At 36.4% G+C, this 18,992-nt stretch overlaps 1 protein-coding gene across 1 annotated transcript; it reads left to right on the top strand.

The window, feature by feature from the left end:
* Positions 1-14,524: 14,524 nt before the first annotated feature.
* On the top strand, positions 14,525-17,522 carry LOC113048293 (arg8-vasotocin receptor-like). Its single transcript, XM_026210017.1, has 2 exons — positions 14,525-15,740; positions 16,688-17,522. Exons 1-2 carry the CDS (start codon positions 14,873-14,875, stop codon positions 17,014-17,016), a joined length of 1,197 nt encoding a protein of 398 aa, XP_026065802.1. The 5' UTR covers positions 14,525-14,872; the 3' UTR covers positions 17,017-17,522.
* The last annotated feature ends 1,470 nt before the right edge of the window (positions 17,523-18,992 follow it).

The following is an 18,992-nucleotide window of genomic DNA, read 5'->3' as shown; positions in this document are numbered from 1 at the left end:
GGAATTGTTAAAAAAAATGCAAAAATATGGAGCGCTTTTTGGTTTTTAAGTTTAACTCATTGTAACTCGATAGCCATATTTTAGAATGATGTGTCAAAAGATGTGAATGCAAAAGTCAAACACATCGGTCTCACCTGTGTTAACATGGAAAAACAATGGGAAAGTAGCATAAAATAATGGAAGAACCCTTTAAAAGAACCATTTTAATCATCTAAAGAATTTATTTCCACTCTTAAGAACCTCTTGTGCAAAGGTTCTACATGGAACCATAGATACCAATAAAGAACCATTATTTTTAAGAACATATAACTTCAGGTGTTGTTAATGGAAAAGCATTAAATAGGCTGTTTTGGATAGAAGATCACAGTTTTGGTACAAACAAAGTTACTGCTTTTATGTACAATTATTATTTCCTTAACTTTGTTAAGCTGTTTGTGTATCTTTCAGGGAGTTCCAAATACACTCCTAACCTAAAGATTAGAAAAATACTGAAGAATACAAATGTGTTGTGGTCTTTGGACAACAGTTGAACGTGTCTGACTAGAATTTAAAAGACAGTGGATTTGAAGTGGTTTAAAACTTAATTTAGAGGTGATATACATCACATATACATATACATGTTTTAAGTCTCTCAGTCTGTCTGGAGCTGAACATTCATCTTGTAGACATGAGCAGAAGATGAGTAATTTGTCTGTCTGAAAGCAAAAATAATGCCAGACTATGCAATTACAACCAATCAGAACACATCTATATGGAATGGAATTCTGGACCAATTATGTTGCTATACATTTGCATAAATCTGAATTCTGCTCCATAACTCATGTTGGCTCGAACTGTCAACATAATTAAAAACTTGCTAGTAATCGCTATCGATGTTAAAATGGTAGCGCACCCAAAAATGTATTTAATCATCATTTACTTATCCTCAAGTAGCTCCAAACCTTAATGACTTTCTTTCTTTTTAGAGAATTTAAAGAATGTTTCAGCTGCTTTTTATTTTTTTTTATTTTAATGAACACCAATGGGGTTCCAAAATAAAACAACACTGGACCTCATTTATTTTCATTAAAATGGACCAAACATAATGTCCTTTTACAGTGGGAAATGCTGTGCACAAACTTTTCATACAAATAGGATATTAGATAAAGAAAACTCAAGCTTTCAAGCACAAATATGAGTGACATATTTCATATTATCAATTGTCTTCACTTGAAGAGTGCCAATTTGTGTGATCTTCTCACCTTGTTGTGAATCACAAGCTATTAATAAAAAGCTTACCTTGACTTAACTGAAAGGAAAGGACACAAAAAACTGAACTTCCAGCTCCCTAATCATATGACTCATTGCAGGCTGCCCACATACAAATGCATGGCTAGGTGGGAGAAATTTTAAACACGCTTTATACACGATCTGTCGTGTTTATACAGATGAATAGATACTGAAGCTTGGACTTATCATCTTCTGGATATTGCACAATAAAAAATAAATAAATAAAATAAAAAGAACCAGAGGTCAACCAGGTCAACACAGAGATGTTGATGTTGCCATGACAACCAGATTGGCCAAATAAACAACAAACAATATATATATACACACTATTTTTGACACAATTCACTTATCTGTATGCCGCTGTTTTCACTGTCATAAAAACAGGCTGATGTCTTCCTTGTTCTATAAAGTCCCTCCTTCACAAATACGCAATGAGTTCTGATTGGGCAGGCGGTTCATGTGTTGTGATTCGACACCAGCTTAGCGCATGTTGCCCTTCTGGAAACGCAATTGGGCTAGTTTTGAGAAGCAAGTGGGCAGGAGCATGTGCTGGAGATGTACTTATTATCACAGGAGCGTTTTTACTAATGAGATGTGCATGAAAATCGCATTCGATTTTTTGCAAAGCCCTACCATCTAGTTAACAAAGCTAAACAGCGTTGCCCTTTGTGTAATAAGTTACAGAAACTGTTAAACGCACCAACTTAAATCATAAAATACACTTACCAGTTGTGGTCCATAAACAACACCTTCTTCAGACAAAGAGGGAACTGCTCCATCTTTCAAGAATAATCTTTGTGCGATTCCGGCATTAAACTGATTGAGATTAAGGAAGCTCGCTGTCCTCAGAAAAATGTGATGTACATAGTTTTACATGTGGATTATAATTTTCAGGAACCGAGTTAAACATAAATTACCATTGATCCCCAAGTACAGCATCCCTGAGAAGGCCAAGCAAAGATGATTTGACTCCAAGATGAAAATAACAGCGTTTCGATGACATGGCGACAAACACAAACTCGTCCTCTTCTCCTTCGGAGCGCACCAAGACCACGCCCCCTTTTTTGTGTGTTCATGTGGGCGGAGGTTAGTCGAAAAAATTTTGTTGTGACGTCATTACTGCAGGAACTAGAGGGATGTAGTCCAAACTGGTCGTTCAATGTAGGGGAGTTCTGTTAAATAAAATATCTCGCTTGGTATTGAACTTTGAGCATCATTTTACAGATATTATTTATAATCTAACAACAACATTACACACTAACTGAAATTTGAAACATGGTATCACGAAGAACGGGACCTTTAAGAGTCAGTTCTGTTGTTGTACATATGTTAAAGGCTTTGATGGCTTTTAAAAAGTGGTTCTGAATAGAAGTGAGTATCATTGAGTGTATTAGTGGAATGAAAGAGAAGATAGAGAAACTGTTGATTTTCAGCTTTTATAAAAGGATGGGTTAAATCAATGCCTGAAAGACTTGTGATTGATCTCAGTGAAAGGCTGTGAACACAACATATTTGTCAAGCTGACATATTATGACCAATTATGCAGTACGTGACTGAAAGAAATTTGTTGAAATTCTATTCACGGTCCAAACCTCCAGTAATTTGCACGCTTATTCAGATGCCTTGGTCACTGTGGCCATTGCAAAAATGCCTTGTATAATGAAAAATGGAGAAAAACTAGTGCTTCAAGACTCTTGTGAGTAAGCCTTGCTGAGAATGCTGAGAATCGCAGATAACTGCACATTAATAATGAAATTTGACTAATAATAGCATAGTTAATTAAAGAGAGTGAAGTCACACACAGCCAAGTATGATGACCCATACTCAGAATTCGTGCTCTGCATTTAACCCATCCAAAGTACACACACACAGCAATGAACACACACAAACCATGAACACACACCCGGAGCAGTGGGCGCCCGGAGAGCAGTTGGGGTTTGGTGTCTTGCTCAAGGGCACCTCAGTCGTGGTATTGTCGGCCCAAGACTCGAACCCACAACCTCAGGGTTAGAAGTCAAACTCTCTAACCACTTTGAAAAAGAGTTATGTATAATTATGAACAACCAGTCATACATAGTCTCTGATGCTCACCAATACTGCAATTATTTGTTCAAAACTACAAACATGAAATTTAAAAAAAAATGTAAATGCCATTTATTTCTCTAATTCTAATATTCTGATTTGATGTTCAACCAAAAAATTATTACCAGTGGTGCTTACTATGATGATTCAAATTTTTGTGGAGGCTGCAATGCCTCAGTCATTCAAAAGTTTGGGGATAGTACAAATAAAAATACAAACTTTTATTCAGCAAAAGTTTTATATTTTGAATACATGTTGTTCTTATATTATGTTGATAACATGCACATGAGTGTGAATCAAATATGCCATAAATTTAATTTTAGGGTGTTCAAACTATCTGGGATGTGCCATGGATTCAAACAAATCATTATTTCATTTCAGTATTTATTTTCTCTGCTATAAAGTAATGGATTGCTACACAATCACAAGACTGTGAGACGTCGACTGTGGTCTAATTAGAGTAATTATTGGCTATATAACATAATAACAGCAGTCCTGGGAGGGCAAGCCAACGATCATCGTAAAATCTCCAACAGCTTCTACATTCATAAACAGTAACAATAACTTTGTCCCTATTTAAAAATACCATTTGTTTCTTATTAAGCACTGCGAATTTAGATTTTATAATTGATTTTATTTCATTTCCAAATCTGCCCATTTTTCATGTTGAGCCCATTCCTTGTGTGCCAAAGTCCAGAATAATGCCTTACTTTCAATCTTATTAATTGTTTTTCCTCCCATTTATATCAGTGTGGATGCCAATACAGAGATCATGATACATTTCAATACATTCACAGCATGGACTGTCCAATTTTTGGTTGGATTTGCATCAGCAGCGCATGCATAAATTCATCGTAAAAATGTTATTTTGGCAGGCAAACCAACAGCTCCACTGAGATCTACAGGGTTTAACAGACAGGTAAGATGCAGAAAGGAAGAAATACAGATTTTCTACAACTAAAAGACAAGCACATTTCTCTGACGCGTTCATTTCATTTGACAGCTGCACACACTGCAACGTATGGAGGTCACGTCGGATTGAGAGGGTTACGGTGTTTAGAGTTGACCATGCCTTTAAAGCTTAGTCTAAAAAAGCACAAAACGTGTTTCATGCTTTTGTACAGCAATATAATGGTGTGAATGCATAAGTGCTCTCCCTTGAAGAGAATCTCCCCTCAAAATGCATAAAAAAGGAGCACCTATTGCAGTATTTCCTAAAAGCAAACAAAATCCATCTGTAGACCTTAAACCACAGTATGATTTGTTCAACACTGTGCTCTATGTATTCTCAACTGTTTCTCATGGTCTTGTAAGGTGGGCACATCACCAGAGACTTAGATGAATGCTAGATTGATTAAATATAAGATATATTAGAGAGCGTTTCAGTCACAATGATGAGGACAGTCTCTCTCTCGCACACAAAAACACACACATACACATTCAAACCTTACAAAATTCAGTGAGGTGCAATTAGTGACCGAATAATCAGATTCTATCTATTCTATTTTCTAACAAATAAGATCTGTTTCAGTTCTTCCTAGCTGACTGAATCGTTTAATAATAAGTGACTCCAGATGTAAAAGTATGCCTGTGGGAGAAACTGCTATTGTAGGATTTGAATTCAAAACAGCAAGCCCATTATGAAGATCTTTAAGAGCTGTGGATCATTTATCATTTTCATAGTGAAGAATTTCTATACACAGACAAACCCCCAATGTAATTAATCCAAAAAAAATAAATAACCTGATCATACTGAATATCCAAAACCTCTACCATACCTTCATTAGTGCAATAAACACTGTCCTCAAACAACACTGGTGAATACTGCCAGAGATAAGTGTTTATGAAATATGATCACAGCACGTGCGACATAGTGTATTACATGCTGCACTTGCGATGAGGTGAAGTGCACTACTTCATTATTGAAGACCATGAACAAGAAACAAAATTGGATGTGAATTTTTTATCTTCCTTTTTTCTTCTTTTATTATCTTGAATATAATACCTCAAAGGAACACTCCACTTTTTTTTGAAAAAAGGTTCATTTTCCAACTCCCCTAGAGTTAAACAGTTGAGTTTTACCATTTTCAAATCCATTCAGCCGATCGCCCTTTTAGCTTAGCTTAGCATAGTTCATTGACTCTGAAAAGACTGTTAGCATCTTGCTCAAAAATGACCAAAGAGTTTCTATATTTTTAATATTTAAAACTTGACTTTTCTGTAGTTACATCATATACTAAGCCGAACGGAAAAGGAAGATGGGTGCAGCAGGCACAGTGATATAATGCAGCACCTGAAAATAGTCCTCAGCAAATCTGCTAATGCTGCAACTACACAAACCAGCTGAGAATTTTTTCAGGTGCTGCATAATATCACTGTGCCTGCTGCACGCATGGTATGGCAGCAAAGTTCCTTGATTATTACGCCGGACTGAGAGTATAGTTCCTCGCTATATCAGTCTAGATAATCACAACATTTCATTTTCCGCCGGTCTTAGTAGAAGATGTAACTACAGAAGAGTCACGTTTTAAATAGGAAAAATCTAGAAAATCTTTGGCCATTTTTGAGCGAGATGCTAACAGTCTAATCAGATTCACTGATTTATGCTAAGCTAAGCTAAAAGTGCTACGGCCAGCCCCGGAGATCGGCTGAATGGATTCGAAAACGGTAAAGCTCAACTGTTTAACTCTAGGGGAGTTGGGAAAGGAGCCTGTTTTCAAAAAAACGTGGAGTGTTCCTTTAATATTTCTCAAAAGAAAATGATTTTTATATTGCTTTAAAAAGGTCACTTTTTAAAGGTCACAAGTGTACAACATTTATGAAAAAGGAGACGTCAGAGAAAAAACATCCTTCTATCCAGCTCAGTCATTACACGTACATCCTCAACACTCACACAGAGAGACGTTCTTGATTCCCAGCCCTCAAACCTTCAATTTTGAACAAGATTGGATAAGATATCAGAGAAAAAGCAAAAGGGAGAGAAAAAGGGAGGGAGAAAGAGACAGAACAGTAACTGGCGACAGTACGCATTATACAATGAGCAAATTCACTCCATTTCATTAAAACTGACTGGCACAAAGCATTCTGTCATAAAAATGGGTAATAAATAAATTGTGTTGTTAAAACGAAAGCCTCGAGGCTCGCTGTGATTCTCTGATCAGATTAATTCATTCATTTGAACAGGCAGTATAAACAGACTTAATCTGAAACACACACACTCCACTTGCACATGCTTCGGCTCAGCAACATGAAGAGAGGAAGGGACAGGTTGTGAAATGTGCAGCGAGTGTAAAGGCTTTGGGTTTAATTATACGGGTGTGTTGGCTTTCATTGATAAAAGATAAACAATCCAATACAAAATACTAAAGATATTCAGAACACACTTTTATGCCAGAAATTTCTAAAACAAAAATAATTAATACCACAAAAATCAATACAATTAAGGTTGTATCAATTAAACAGGTATCAAGTACTAAGTCAATCTTCAGGGAATAGTAAGCATTTAAGAGATTCATCCACATTTTTGCATATTATTATATAAAATATATTCTTTTGTATTGAGTAGAAATTTGTTTATATATTTATTTATTTATTTTAGTGAACTATGCCTTTAATAATTGTGCACTGTATTCCAAGTCTTCTGAAGTTTTGTGTGACGAAAAAGACTGAAAAGTCTCTCAAACTCAAAATTTCTAACTTATTAAAAAACAAACAAACAAACAAACAAAAAAAAACAGCAGTGTGTCCCTGAAAAGTTCTTCTATTCTGTTCAAAGAGAGGCATAGTGGTTTGGAATTTCGTGAGTAAATGACAAAAGAATTGCCATTTTTAGAGAACTATACCTTTAAATCCTGTAGGAAATCACAGCTTCTGAGACAAGCAAAGTGAAGCTCACAAAGCACCTCTGGTGATGTATTTGTGCTAAATATCTTTCTGTCACTCAGCCAAGCACTGCTGATAAGAAATCCTCAAAGTCTGTGAGTGTACGTTCTTAAAATTAGTATCTCTTTATTGGCCTTTTCCTCTTATTTCCCTGGTGAAATACTCTCAAATGTTCTGAATCACAGTGAACCCGGTTCAACAATCCTGTCAGTCTCAGACACACTTGAAATGTCTCGTAAAAGTGTGCTTTGCGGAAAAAAAAGGGTTGGAAAAAAATTATGGAAACAGAATAGAAAAAAATGATGAAGGTGTCTCTGTTGAGATGCAAAATCAAAACTTTCATCGAAGTGAACAATTTAATTTGATGTGAACTGAAAAAGGTTAAAACAGATAAATCAACAGTCTGAACTTGGGTCAATCATGTTAAGCTACAGTACATCACTAACAGCCAAATATTGAGTCTAGATTAAATAAAGTACATCCTTTGAGCCATTTAGTCACTCTATAAGCAGACCTCATGTCAAATATTTTTTTTTGCTTAGAGCTTGTTTGGGTCAAAGTGTATCAGAGTTCGCTCAGCTAACACCACACACAGTTTTTTTTTTTTTTTTTTGCTAATTGCTTAGTGCAAATGGTTCTGCTGTGACTGCAGGCTTATCATCTACACTGGCTTGCCTACTTCCGGAGAGACAAAACACATTAAGCCTCAAAAACATGAAAAACAAGTCGAGCATTTTGCAATGTTTGTAGATAACCGGTGAAACCACTTTATGATGGACTGTGCAAAGCCTCGGTTATAAAAGTGCAACAATAAAACCGAAAAGCAAACTGGCAGACTAAAAAATATTTCATATCATTGCTGCTGAGTGAGAATTTAATGATGAAAACAACATAATTTTCTCTTTCAAGCGCTCATTCATCTATGGTTAGGTAGGAATTAGAGGTCAAAGATGGTCTTGTTTGATTGATGACTTTGGGGTCTCACTTCATCCATTATAAGAAGATGATCTCACAGGGCAGAATGACATAAAACAGACTGACCTGACAGAGAAAAACTCATATATACTATATACCAACATAAAGCTCACACAACTCATTGGGAATTAACATGTCATGATACAGAAACCTTTGGAAAGGGATGAAACGTGACCGGACGGGATGATGCAAGATCAGTCAAGTGAAGAATAACCAGGTTCATCAAGAGAGAAGACATGTGCATTTAAAAGTACAGTGCTTTGGTTTTATTAAGTTTTCCGAACTCATATGACAGCTTTGTGGAGGACAAAGTTAAGTCGAAATTTAAAAAATCTCATTATCTGCATATTAAAACGTTAAACATAATGGTAGATCACAATGCATGCAAATAAGATCTGATATTTAAAGGGGTCATATGATGTGATTTCAAGTTTTCCTTTCTCTTTGGAGTGTTACAAGCTGTTCGAGAATAGATAAGATCCCTAAAGTTCCAAATACAAAAGTCCCAAACCCAAAGAGATATTCTTAATAAAAGTTAGGACTTGTCCACGCCCTTAAACACGCCTCCACATGCCTACGTCACAATGTGGGAAGATTTGCATAATGCCACCCAAATGGACATCACAGGATATTCCACCATGATTCCAGTTCGAAATGAACGTATACTTTTCAGTCAAAGTGCACTGAAGTGTACGAGACGTGAATTTAAGTTATATTTATTACTTGAAGATGTTGTCTGTGTGTGAAGATGTTGCACAGTGCAAATCCGTGAATGAATGTGCCGAAGTGAGGTAAACATCAACAGATTCCCCCTGCTTAGGAAGTAGGGAGCAATAAACACTGTGTAGGGACCATATCAATGGGAACACAGTTCATGCACAGAGTTCACGTCTAACAAGCTGATTATCTGAATCAGGTGTGTTAACAAAGAGAGACATGCTAAATATGCAGAGCTGGGGCGCAAGGACTGGAATTTAGAACCGCTGGTGTGGAGAAGCACTTGTTGTTTGTCATTTCTCCAATCACAAATGCAGACATGGTTTTATGTTTAAGCGGTGCACAGAACGATGAGCTTTGTAAAAAAAAAACGACTCATTTCAGAAAGGCAGGGCATAGAGGAGAAACAATAATGTACAGTCTGTAGAAAATAATGTGTTTTTTTAATTTAAACTGCATAAACACATTTCATTACACAAAATAATGTTCTTTTTAGTAACATCATATGACCCCTTTAATATTGCCATGACATTTCAGTTTTGAAGTTTGCATTTGGTTTCAGAAGAATTGGAATACAGCTTATAAGTCAAACTTCTGATTCATTTACAGTGATTTTATGTTGATTTAGGAGAAAAGATTAGGGTGAACATTGTATGAAAAAGATCAGGGTGCACATTGTTCAAAATAACTTTCAAAAACAGGTTTGTAATGACATGAGAGTGAGCATTTTTTTTATTTTTGGGTTAACTATCCCAAACATTCTTTCAAGTTACTTTCTTGCCTACCTCATACACATATGTCAATGAACACTCAGAGCTTTAAGGAAATGTGTGATATTGAATATATACTCTGATATTGAAATCTATCTTTATATCTGTCTGTTTCAAAGCAATCATGACCCACATGGGAAAATACCAGATATGTCTTTCAAAAGTGGCTCTTTGGCTCCAAAATCAATCACCCTTCTAGCTCTCGGTCTCACTTTCTTCAATAAATGAATGACGGAAAGAGAGCCAGAGAGAGAGAAAGGCTAAGATAACTGCATGCTGTGATGTGGTCATTAGGATGACTGAAGCTTCCAGCTGATTAAGGGGCTTCTCATGAAAATTACAATTCCTATTTATATTCATGTAAAACTGTTATGAATATGAAGACATAGACATCCTGTATAAAACTAGATTTTTACACTTAATGAAAGAAATATGACTGGAGCTTGCCCGTTTACTAGGGTGATTCATTTGTAAATATGACTCGGGTAACTTCCTGCAAGTTTATAAATATTTTTATTGTATTTTTGTTTTGTTTTATTGGCCATCAGGTAATGAGATGAGAAAAAAAAAGTTCAGCAGCCTTGTTAACTAAAACTAAAACTATTTTTTTCCCAAATAAAATAAGGATGAAAAAAAATTCTAACATTGGCTTAAAAAAAGCTCAAATACAAAAATGAGAAATGTGGCCTTGCCAGCGAACTGAAATAAAATAAGTTGACTTTTAAATTGCTAAAAATAAAATGGAAATAAAAATATAGCTAAAAAGCTAAATTTTATATACAAACAAAGCTAATTATAAATGTAAAAAAGCACATAAAACTAAACTAAAATGTCAATGAAACTGAAATAAGCTAATTCAAAACATTAATATATAGTATACAAAAAGAACTGTTTGGTTATATTCTGCATGATTTGAGGTGTTTGAAACACAAATTGTGTAATTATGAGTTAAAATGAATTATTATGTTCATGGTGTTTATGGTGTTCATTAATCCTTGTAGTCTCACGTACCCAAACAAATGCATCACAGCTGTCAACTGTTAAAATACACCAACTATGCCATTAACCCCAAACTTGAACCAACTTCAGAAAAAGCTCAATTTCTAGACTGCAGCCTTATGCATATAAATTGGACATTAAAAAATGGTGAATCTGTAAAAGGAGATGGAAATTAAAATTCTCTTTCATTTACTCTCTCGCTCACATCTCTTTCCTTTCCTTCGCATATCTGTCTGACATGGTTTCAACAGAGTAAACAGCAAACGGGCTTGTGTCGACTTCACAGCTGCTATTCTGTTGGAAGATGCGAGTTAAGCCATTGTAACAAGGTTAAAAGATATGTGGGCTGCTGGGAAATACAGACAGAGATGAGGGACGTATGATCTCTAGATCTGTTCTTGCCTGAAGATTGCCCTCACATTCTCTAATAAGCAGACGGATTTTCTTTTTTATCTGGTTCATGCTGCCCACATCCTCCCTGTCCAGCACTTCATCTGCTAATAATAAATCCCTGAACAGCTATGAACTTACATCTGAATGTCCCACACTGTGAAAACACAAAACCAAAGATCAGCTTGCTTCCAATATAATGATCTGAGCAGTCCAAACGTACTAAAGACATTATGAAAATTACAGCAAAAATAGCCTCAGCCTCTGAAAGCATGCATGAACTGCTCAAAGTTGATTCAATGACCACCTAATACACAAAATGTCAAGAACTGATTGTTTACACAACTTAAAAAATGCTTTTCTAATGTTTTAGGTAAGTGGAATTAAACCTTTGGGAAATAACATTTGAACTGCACTAGCAATTAAATCTATTTGAAATAAAAAGTACTTATTCTTGGGTGGGATACATACATACATATATATATATATATATATATATATATATATATATATATATATATATGTGTGTGTGTGTGTGTGTGTGTGTGTGTGTGTGTGTGTGTGTGTGTGTTTGTGTGTATAGATAGATAGATAGGTAGGTCACATTAAAAATGCATAAATTACATAACTGTATATAACAATATCAAAACAGAATAAAGTATCAAAATTACATATAACATTTTATTTACTTTATATTAACATCTTTTCAATAAAGATTTTAAAATAACATTTTTGAATGTGTAACTCAAATGTCCAAATATTTTTTGTATTTGGACACTATATATTATTTATGTATATATTTCACTACTTCTTCTATAATAGCCTGCAGTAACCCTCTGAATAATCTTGTATTTTCTATTATAAAATGATATATTTGTATTTAAATCCGTGAAATTCAGACATTTTGTGTGACTCGTGTCCAAAAAGATTTTGTACTCAGACACTGTATATTAATTCTGTATATTTCACTATATTTCTTCCTTTCATCTTTACTCTAGCCTACTCCTTTGAACAGTCTTTGAACTTTTTACTACAGCACTTCTCATGTTATTCCCACCTTAAGATGATATGATCGGTTATATTCCTCATATGCAGGATTCTTTGACTAAAAGCATCTGCCAAATGAAGAAATGTAAATGTAAATGTGCCTCTTCTAATTGTGAACCCTGAGCGCACACCGAAGGTGACTGCAGTCAATGGATGCATCATGCAGCATTATTGATTACCTTCATCCATAATGAAGGCTCATCAGAGAGAGAGGCCAAAACAGCATCAGCATCCAAGACAGATGAGCATCCATTCCCACACGACTCCAATCCCTGTCCTAGCTGAAAAAGACCTTCTAAGTGTCACACTTTGTATTGCCGCTGTACTTCACGAGCTCGAGACACTTACCCCAGGCCATAAATCAGCAGAAACCTTTCAGTCCATCCACCTCTTTATGTTCACAGTAAAAACCACTCTCTGAAGTCATTTAGAATTGCTTTCGACTGTGGCCTATTTCTGCACCACACCTCCACAGCAGTGATCTGAAAAAAAAAAAAAGAGGACAAGAGGTATTTCAGAATGTTTTTCATATCCATTTAGCACTGACCAATATAAAGAATGTCTTCTTTTCTGTTGAAACAGTAAGTCTGGACAGGACATATCAAATAGATTTTTTTAAACATACTTTGCTTGCTAGTTGATAGAGGAGACCATTTCAATCAATATTTTTGGTTTGTTTTCCCATATGAAAAAAACCTGTGCATTGTAAATGCTGTACATTGTATGTTTTTCAGAGTTTTAGCTAAAATAAAGATTACTGGAGCTCTTTGTAAAGAAAATACAAGTCTTTTTACTTGAAAATGTAATGTTTTATTCAATGTGTTACGTTCTGTTCCTTCGTTATGCTTATGGAATTTACTGGCAATTTTTGAGTTTCAAAGTAATGACTTTTTCAATATATCTACTAATAGGTAAACATACACTAAACGCCACTTATGTTTTTAAGTTCAATCATGTGCTAATTCATTTTACAAACGTAGATTCAACATCAGAGCCTCTCTCAACTCGCTTGTGCTTCAAGCAAACAACCTCCATAAGCGTGCGTGTAAAGAGCGTGCATGTGAATCATGGGTATTGAGGCACCTGTTCCTCATTATCTGCACTCAGACATAAGTGGAGATGTTCTGACATCAGTGACATCGTTACGACTTGCTTTCCGTAAGTGTTTAAATACGACAAGTGAGATTTAAGCATTGTGTACAAACCTGACCACATCTGGCTAATTTATGCCTAATTGCACTTTATATAAAGTGCAATTAGGCATAAATTGCAAGCATTTTACACCAAAATCAGAGTGTATTATACAGTTTCTATACTCATCCCCTTGCCATTTATTTCTTTCTTCTCTATAAGTCATTAACATAAACACCATACATGCATAGGCTAAATAAACTGCTCAGCTGTGACCCCAAAGGTCAGTCACAGCTGAATAAGGTGAATTAAAAAACTAGGTAAGTGTTTAAGAATGATCTTTAATTATAAATCTATATCACAACAAGCTCAAAATACACACACACACACACACACACACACCGTTTCTAATATGATTGAAACCCTGCAGAAGGAGGTAGTTAAGATAAAGGCCAAAGGCATAACCCCTTCAGTCACTTCAAGAGATGTTGGTCATTCCAAATCTGTGATTTCTTGAATATTGCAGGTTCATAATGACACTAATTCCTTCAAGTGCCCTGACAAATGCAGAAGGCAGGATAATGCAGAGACTCTCGAGTGGGGAACCGGTTCAACCCTGCAGCTGAAAATGCTCTACAGTTCAGCGCTGAGTAGGTTCTGGATCTGTCTTGGCACATTTAAGAGAAGACGGACTGAAAGTGCTCTCTGCAGTGACCAAGCTTCCCATCAGCAGAAACAATCAAAAACCTAGGCTCACCTTTGCTGAAGAGCTGTGCGGAGAGAGGAGAACTGCTCCAAAGTTCACAAAGTTCATAAATCTGATTACAGATTGTAAGATTGCCAGCTGGGAATAGTTTATTAGACTGGGAGTGTGGCACAAGCTCAACACATTTTCCTTTATGGAATTGTTATTTTGAACATGATAGGACCTAATTTGAGAACTTAACTTAATTTTCCCTTTGTCATTTAAGAGAGTCAGGGTTTCCTATAAGCGAGAAATATATTTGCCAAATGGAAAACTACCATACTGTTTTATAGCATACGCTTAAAACCAAAATAATAAAAAGACAAGTTCGCATCTGCCAAAGGCCTTTGCTAAATTAATATAGTTATGTTCTTGTTTATTACTGTGAAGCTGCTTTGGAAAAAAATAAAAGTGCCGTGACTTGAAATATAAAGCGCTTGGTTGCGTCTAGTGAGGGCGCGCGCCGAGCGCACTAACATTTACTTGTGAGGTTGTATTTCTTATCGGTTAGGGGCGTGTAGTCGAGGAGAAAGAGGACGGCTCTTGATCTTGCCAGCCTCTTCAGTGGGGACTGGATTTATGGAATGCAACACTTGTCAGGCAATCTTTATGACGCCTTACCACAATTGAGGCACACCGATGCGCACCATCAGAATATGACACGTGTCTCTGAAACTTAAATGTATCGGTCCTCTCCAGTCTAAGTGTGCTCGCTTGAAGACTCTGTCGAGATTCCCGTCCGCTGCCTTTTACGCACGAGTATCCGTGCGCAATGAAGCTCTGGAAAGCGCGCACCTCTCCACATACCTGAGAGAGCGCGCGCGATTTAACGCATGAAAATCACAGTTCGTTTCCAAACCCAACCATGTGCAACGCATCGAACCAATCCACGGCGAACAACGACACCGACCCGTTCGGCAGGAACGAAGACGTGGCCAAAATGGAGATCACGGTTTTAAGCGTCACCTTTCTCGTGGCGGTGGTCGGAAATCTGTGCGTGCTGCTGGCCATGCACAACACCAAGAAGAAGAGTTCACGCATGCACCTGTTCATCAAGCACCTGAGCCTCGCGGACCTGGTGGTGGCTTTCTTCCAGGTTCTTCCACAGCTCTGCTGGGAGATCACCTTCAGGTTTTATGGACCTGACTTCCTTTGCCGGATTGTCAAGCATCTCCAGGTCCTAGGGATGTTCGCGTCCACCTATATGATGGTGATGATGACACTGGACCGCTACATCGCCATATGCCACCCTCTGAAGACCCTCCAGCAGCCCACGAAGCGCGCCTACATCATGATCGGGTGCACTTGGCTCTGCAGCCTGTTGCTCAGCACCCCTCAATACTTCATCTTCTCTCTGAGCGAGATCCAGAACGGCTCGGATGTGTATGACTGCTGGGGACATTTCATCGAGCCGTGGGGCATCCGCGCCTACATCACCTGGATCACCGTGGGTATCTTCCTTCTCCCTGTCATCATCCTCATGATCTGCTACGGGTTCATATGTCACAGTATCTGGAAGAACTTCAAGTGCAAGACCAAAAGAGGCTCCCCGCACAGCTCTAAGAACGGGGCGATTGGAAAGGCGTCTGTCAACAGTGTCACCATCATCTCAAGAGCTAAACTAAGAACAGTGAAGATGACATTCGTGATCGTTTTGGCGTACATTGTGTGCTGGGCTCCGTTCTTCATCGTACAAATGTGGTCAGTCTGGGATAAAAACTTCTCCTGGGATGGTAAGTTGGCACATGGTTAGGATACACAAGCAAATATATTATTTAAATACGATATTAAGTTTAATAGGCAATATGTATTTATATATAAAAAAAAAATTCCAAGGCACCCTATTCTATTTAATTTCAAGCCTTTATTAAGGCAAGCATAATAATAAGCTAAGAAAATAGCATAATATATTCAGTAATTCTGGCAATATCACAATACTGACAAGGTGCAATTGCAAGCATGTCCAAAAATAATTACATACATGGTTTTAATTTTCTTTGCTAATAGGAATGCTGATGGAATTTCTATTATAATTAGGAACCATACCTTAAGAGACAAACCAAGAAAGAACCGAATAAGACCATACTGGATTCCAGAGTCAAACGTATTTAAAAAATCAGAATTTCAGTTTATCCAGTAAGATCTTATCTGTCTCAGGATTCTTTTCTGAATTCCATTAGCATTCCTTTGAGATCACGGGATACAAGGAGTTGTACTGCTGTTTTTCAGTATTTATATACTGTACCATTGTATAATGCTCATTATATAAAACTAATATTGCCTTATTGGAAGTTTGTCTTCTAATCTGGAGACATACTTGGACACCATGAAAAATCATTGATTACATAACCTAATACTTTGTCAGTATAAAAGTCTGAGAAGGCATATTGATCTATTTATAATTCATTTAAGCTTAAAAAACGGAAGAACTAACTGCTGTGCAAAGACTCAAGAGTACCAAAAAAAAAAAAAAATGAGATTTTCAGAACGAAGAAAGCCAATCTACTATTATTCGATTATCAAAACAGATTTTAGGTAAAGTAGATGTTACTGCTAGATGTAGAATAAGAAAATAAAAAAAATCTATTCACTTGGGCTGATTCTTCAACCTGCAAGCTTACTGGTACCAGCCCAAATCATTAACCACAAGGCTGAATCCCTCAATCTTCCTGTTTTGCAGATTCTGAAAATGCAGCGGTGAGCCTCTCTGCCCTGCTGGCGAGTCTCAACAGCTGCTGTAACCCATGGATCTACATGCTCTTCAGTGGGCACCTCCTTAATGACTTCTTCGCCTGTTTCCCCTGCTGGAACAAACCCCAAAACACATTACACAAAGAGTATTCAGAAAGCAGCATCCGGAGGAACACCCTCCTGACCAAGCTGGGTGCCGTCCGGACCAAAGATGGGTCTGACTCTTGGAAAGACCCATGCAACTCACGAAAGTCCAGTCAGTCTTTAGGGCTAGACTGTTCACGCAAATCAAGCCAGAGCGTTCAAGTGGAGTCATAGGAGCCAGATGGGGATAAATAAAGAGACATGAAAATAAATGTATAAATAAAATACATCTTCCAATCTGTTATATTATACATAATGAGAATTTATTAACAAAAGAGAAGATGTGTGGTCATAGTCTAATCATTTTCCGCTTATATAAGTTCCTCACTCAAAAAGATTTTGGAAATGTCGTACATTGAATGAGCCTTTGGTTACCTAAAAATGTGTTCATTCTTATAAATGATGCATTTTATTTTACAGCACATTATGTTGTGTTGCACTCTCCTTTACGACTAAAGTCTGTGACTTCAGGTTTGTGTTTTACTGTTTAATATTGGTGAGAACTTCAGCTTCATTTCTTAGGCTGATGTGTGTCTTGTATGTGTACACGATAACATGAAGCTCTTTTGGGAGTAAAAGAGTATATCGTGAGTTATGTGTCAGTGTTATGACTGACCAATAAAAAAAAAGTTTTTCCGCACTGGTGTATGACTTGAGCTTGTGATCGTGCCAAACTTTAACTGAGCAAAATAAATCTGAAACAGTTTGTCTGGAGTTTGGCAAACTGTTTATGCAAATATATATATATATATATATATATATATATATATATATATATATATATATATATATATATATATATATATAAAATGTGCATGAAATCATGTTGTTTAAAAAAAAAAAGAAAGAAAAAAAAAACCTATGAAGAGAATAAATCTCAAGACATGTAAATATATAAAAATATATCAACAAGTGCAAATAAAACATGCCAGTTACAAACAATCTGAGTGTGTGTCCAGTTTGGTTAAAGCAATAGTTAATATTTGACTCACCTGCAGGCCATCCAAGATGTAAGATAAGTTAGTTTGGTTTGAAGAGATTTAGTATTACATCCCTTGCCACCAATGGATCCTTTGCAGTGAATGGGTGCAGAATGAGAGTCCACACAGCTGGTAAAACATCACAATATTATACAAGCAATCCAGTTCATCAAATAATGTTTTGTGAAAATCTGTTTGCAATAAACAATCTTTTATTTAAAACTGTTGCTTTCAGTTAAAATATGAGTCTGCTATCCACACTATTGCTTTCTCCAGTGAAATTATTCATCATCCTTATAACACACAGGCTCAAAAAATGTTTGATTTGATTGATCTGTTCCAGATTTAGATACATTATATTAGTAGATCAAAGAAAGATTAAATATAAACTTAATAAAGTTATTTTTACTGGCAAGGTGAGCTGTTTTCTACTGTGCTGACCAGTGTCTGCAATCTAGCTTGCATAGAGTTTTCTCAGAATTTATTCTTGGACCATAAATGCCAATAATAAACCTTTATTATTAAGGGTGTAGTGGAGTAACAGCAGTAGTTTATCACATTTACTATGAACTTGTTCCACTAAAGTTTCACTAATTACACACTAACTTTTTTTTTTAAATAAAGAATACATAAATTGCTTTAAATGAAACCATCTGCTAAATGATTCAATGTAAATGAAAACTGCGCTTAGATGATCTTTATTTAAAATAAATACCACTTGATTTAATATTGTGATCTATACAATGACATTTTAAGTGTGTTTACGACAACTAAATATTTTGGGGGGCCACTTATGTGTTTGTCTGTGTGTGTGTGTGTGTGTGAAGGGTGATCCTTTACATCTGCTTCAATCTCAGTGTAGGTTACACTTAAACTCTCTTCATCTCCCACAGCTTTCCCTTATCTGCTTAAAATGAAAACCCCAGTGGCTCCAATCTGCCAATCCCAGTCTTATCAACTGGTACATTCTGGCTAAGCCAGGATTCGAACAAACCACATCACATAATGCCGGCTTCATCCTCGGACCTGAACACCACTGGGAAAGCAATCAGCATTTTATTATACAATTGTAACCCAATTGACAGGTAATATCAGACTCATTGTTTAAACTAAATGTTTCGGATGGGTAAAGTCTGGTTTGTCAATGAGTCAACCCAGAGAGATTCTTTG

This window comes from Carassius auratus, chromosome 29 (assembly GCF_003368295.1).
Source record: "Carassius auratus strain Wakin chromosome 29, ASM336829v1, whole genome shotgun sequence".
NCBI classification, from domain to species: Eukaryota; Metazoa; Chordata; class Actinopteri; order Cypriniformes; family Cyprinidae; genus Carassius; species Carassius auratus.
The sequence above is the reverse complement of the archived record's forward strand: the minus strand, read 5'-3'. Positions and strand labels throughout refer to the sequence as shown.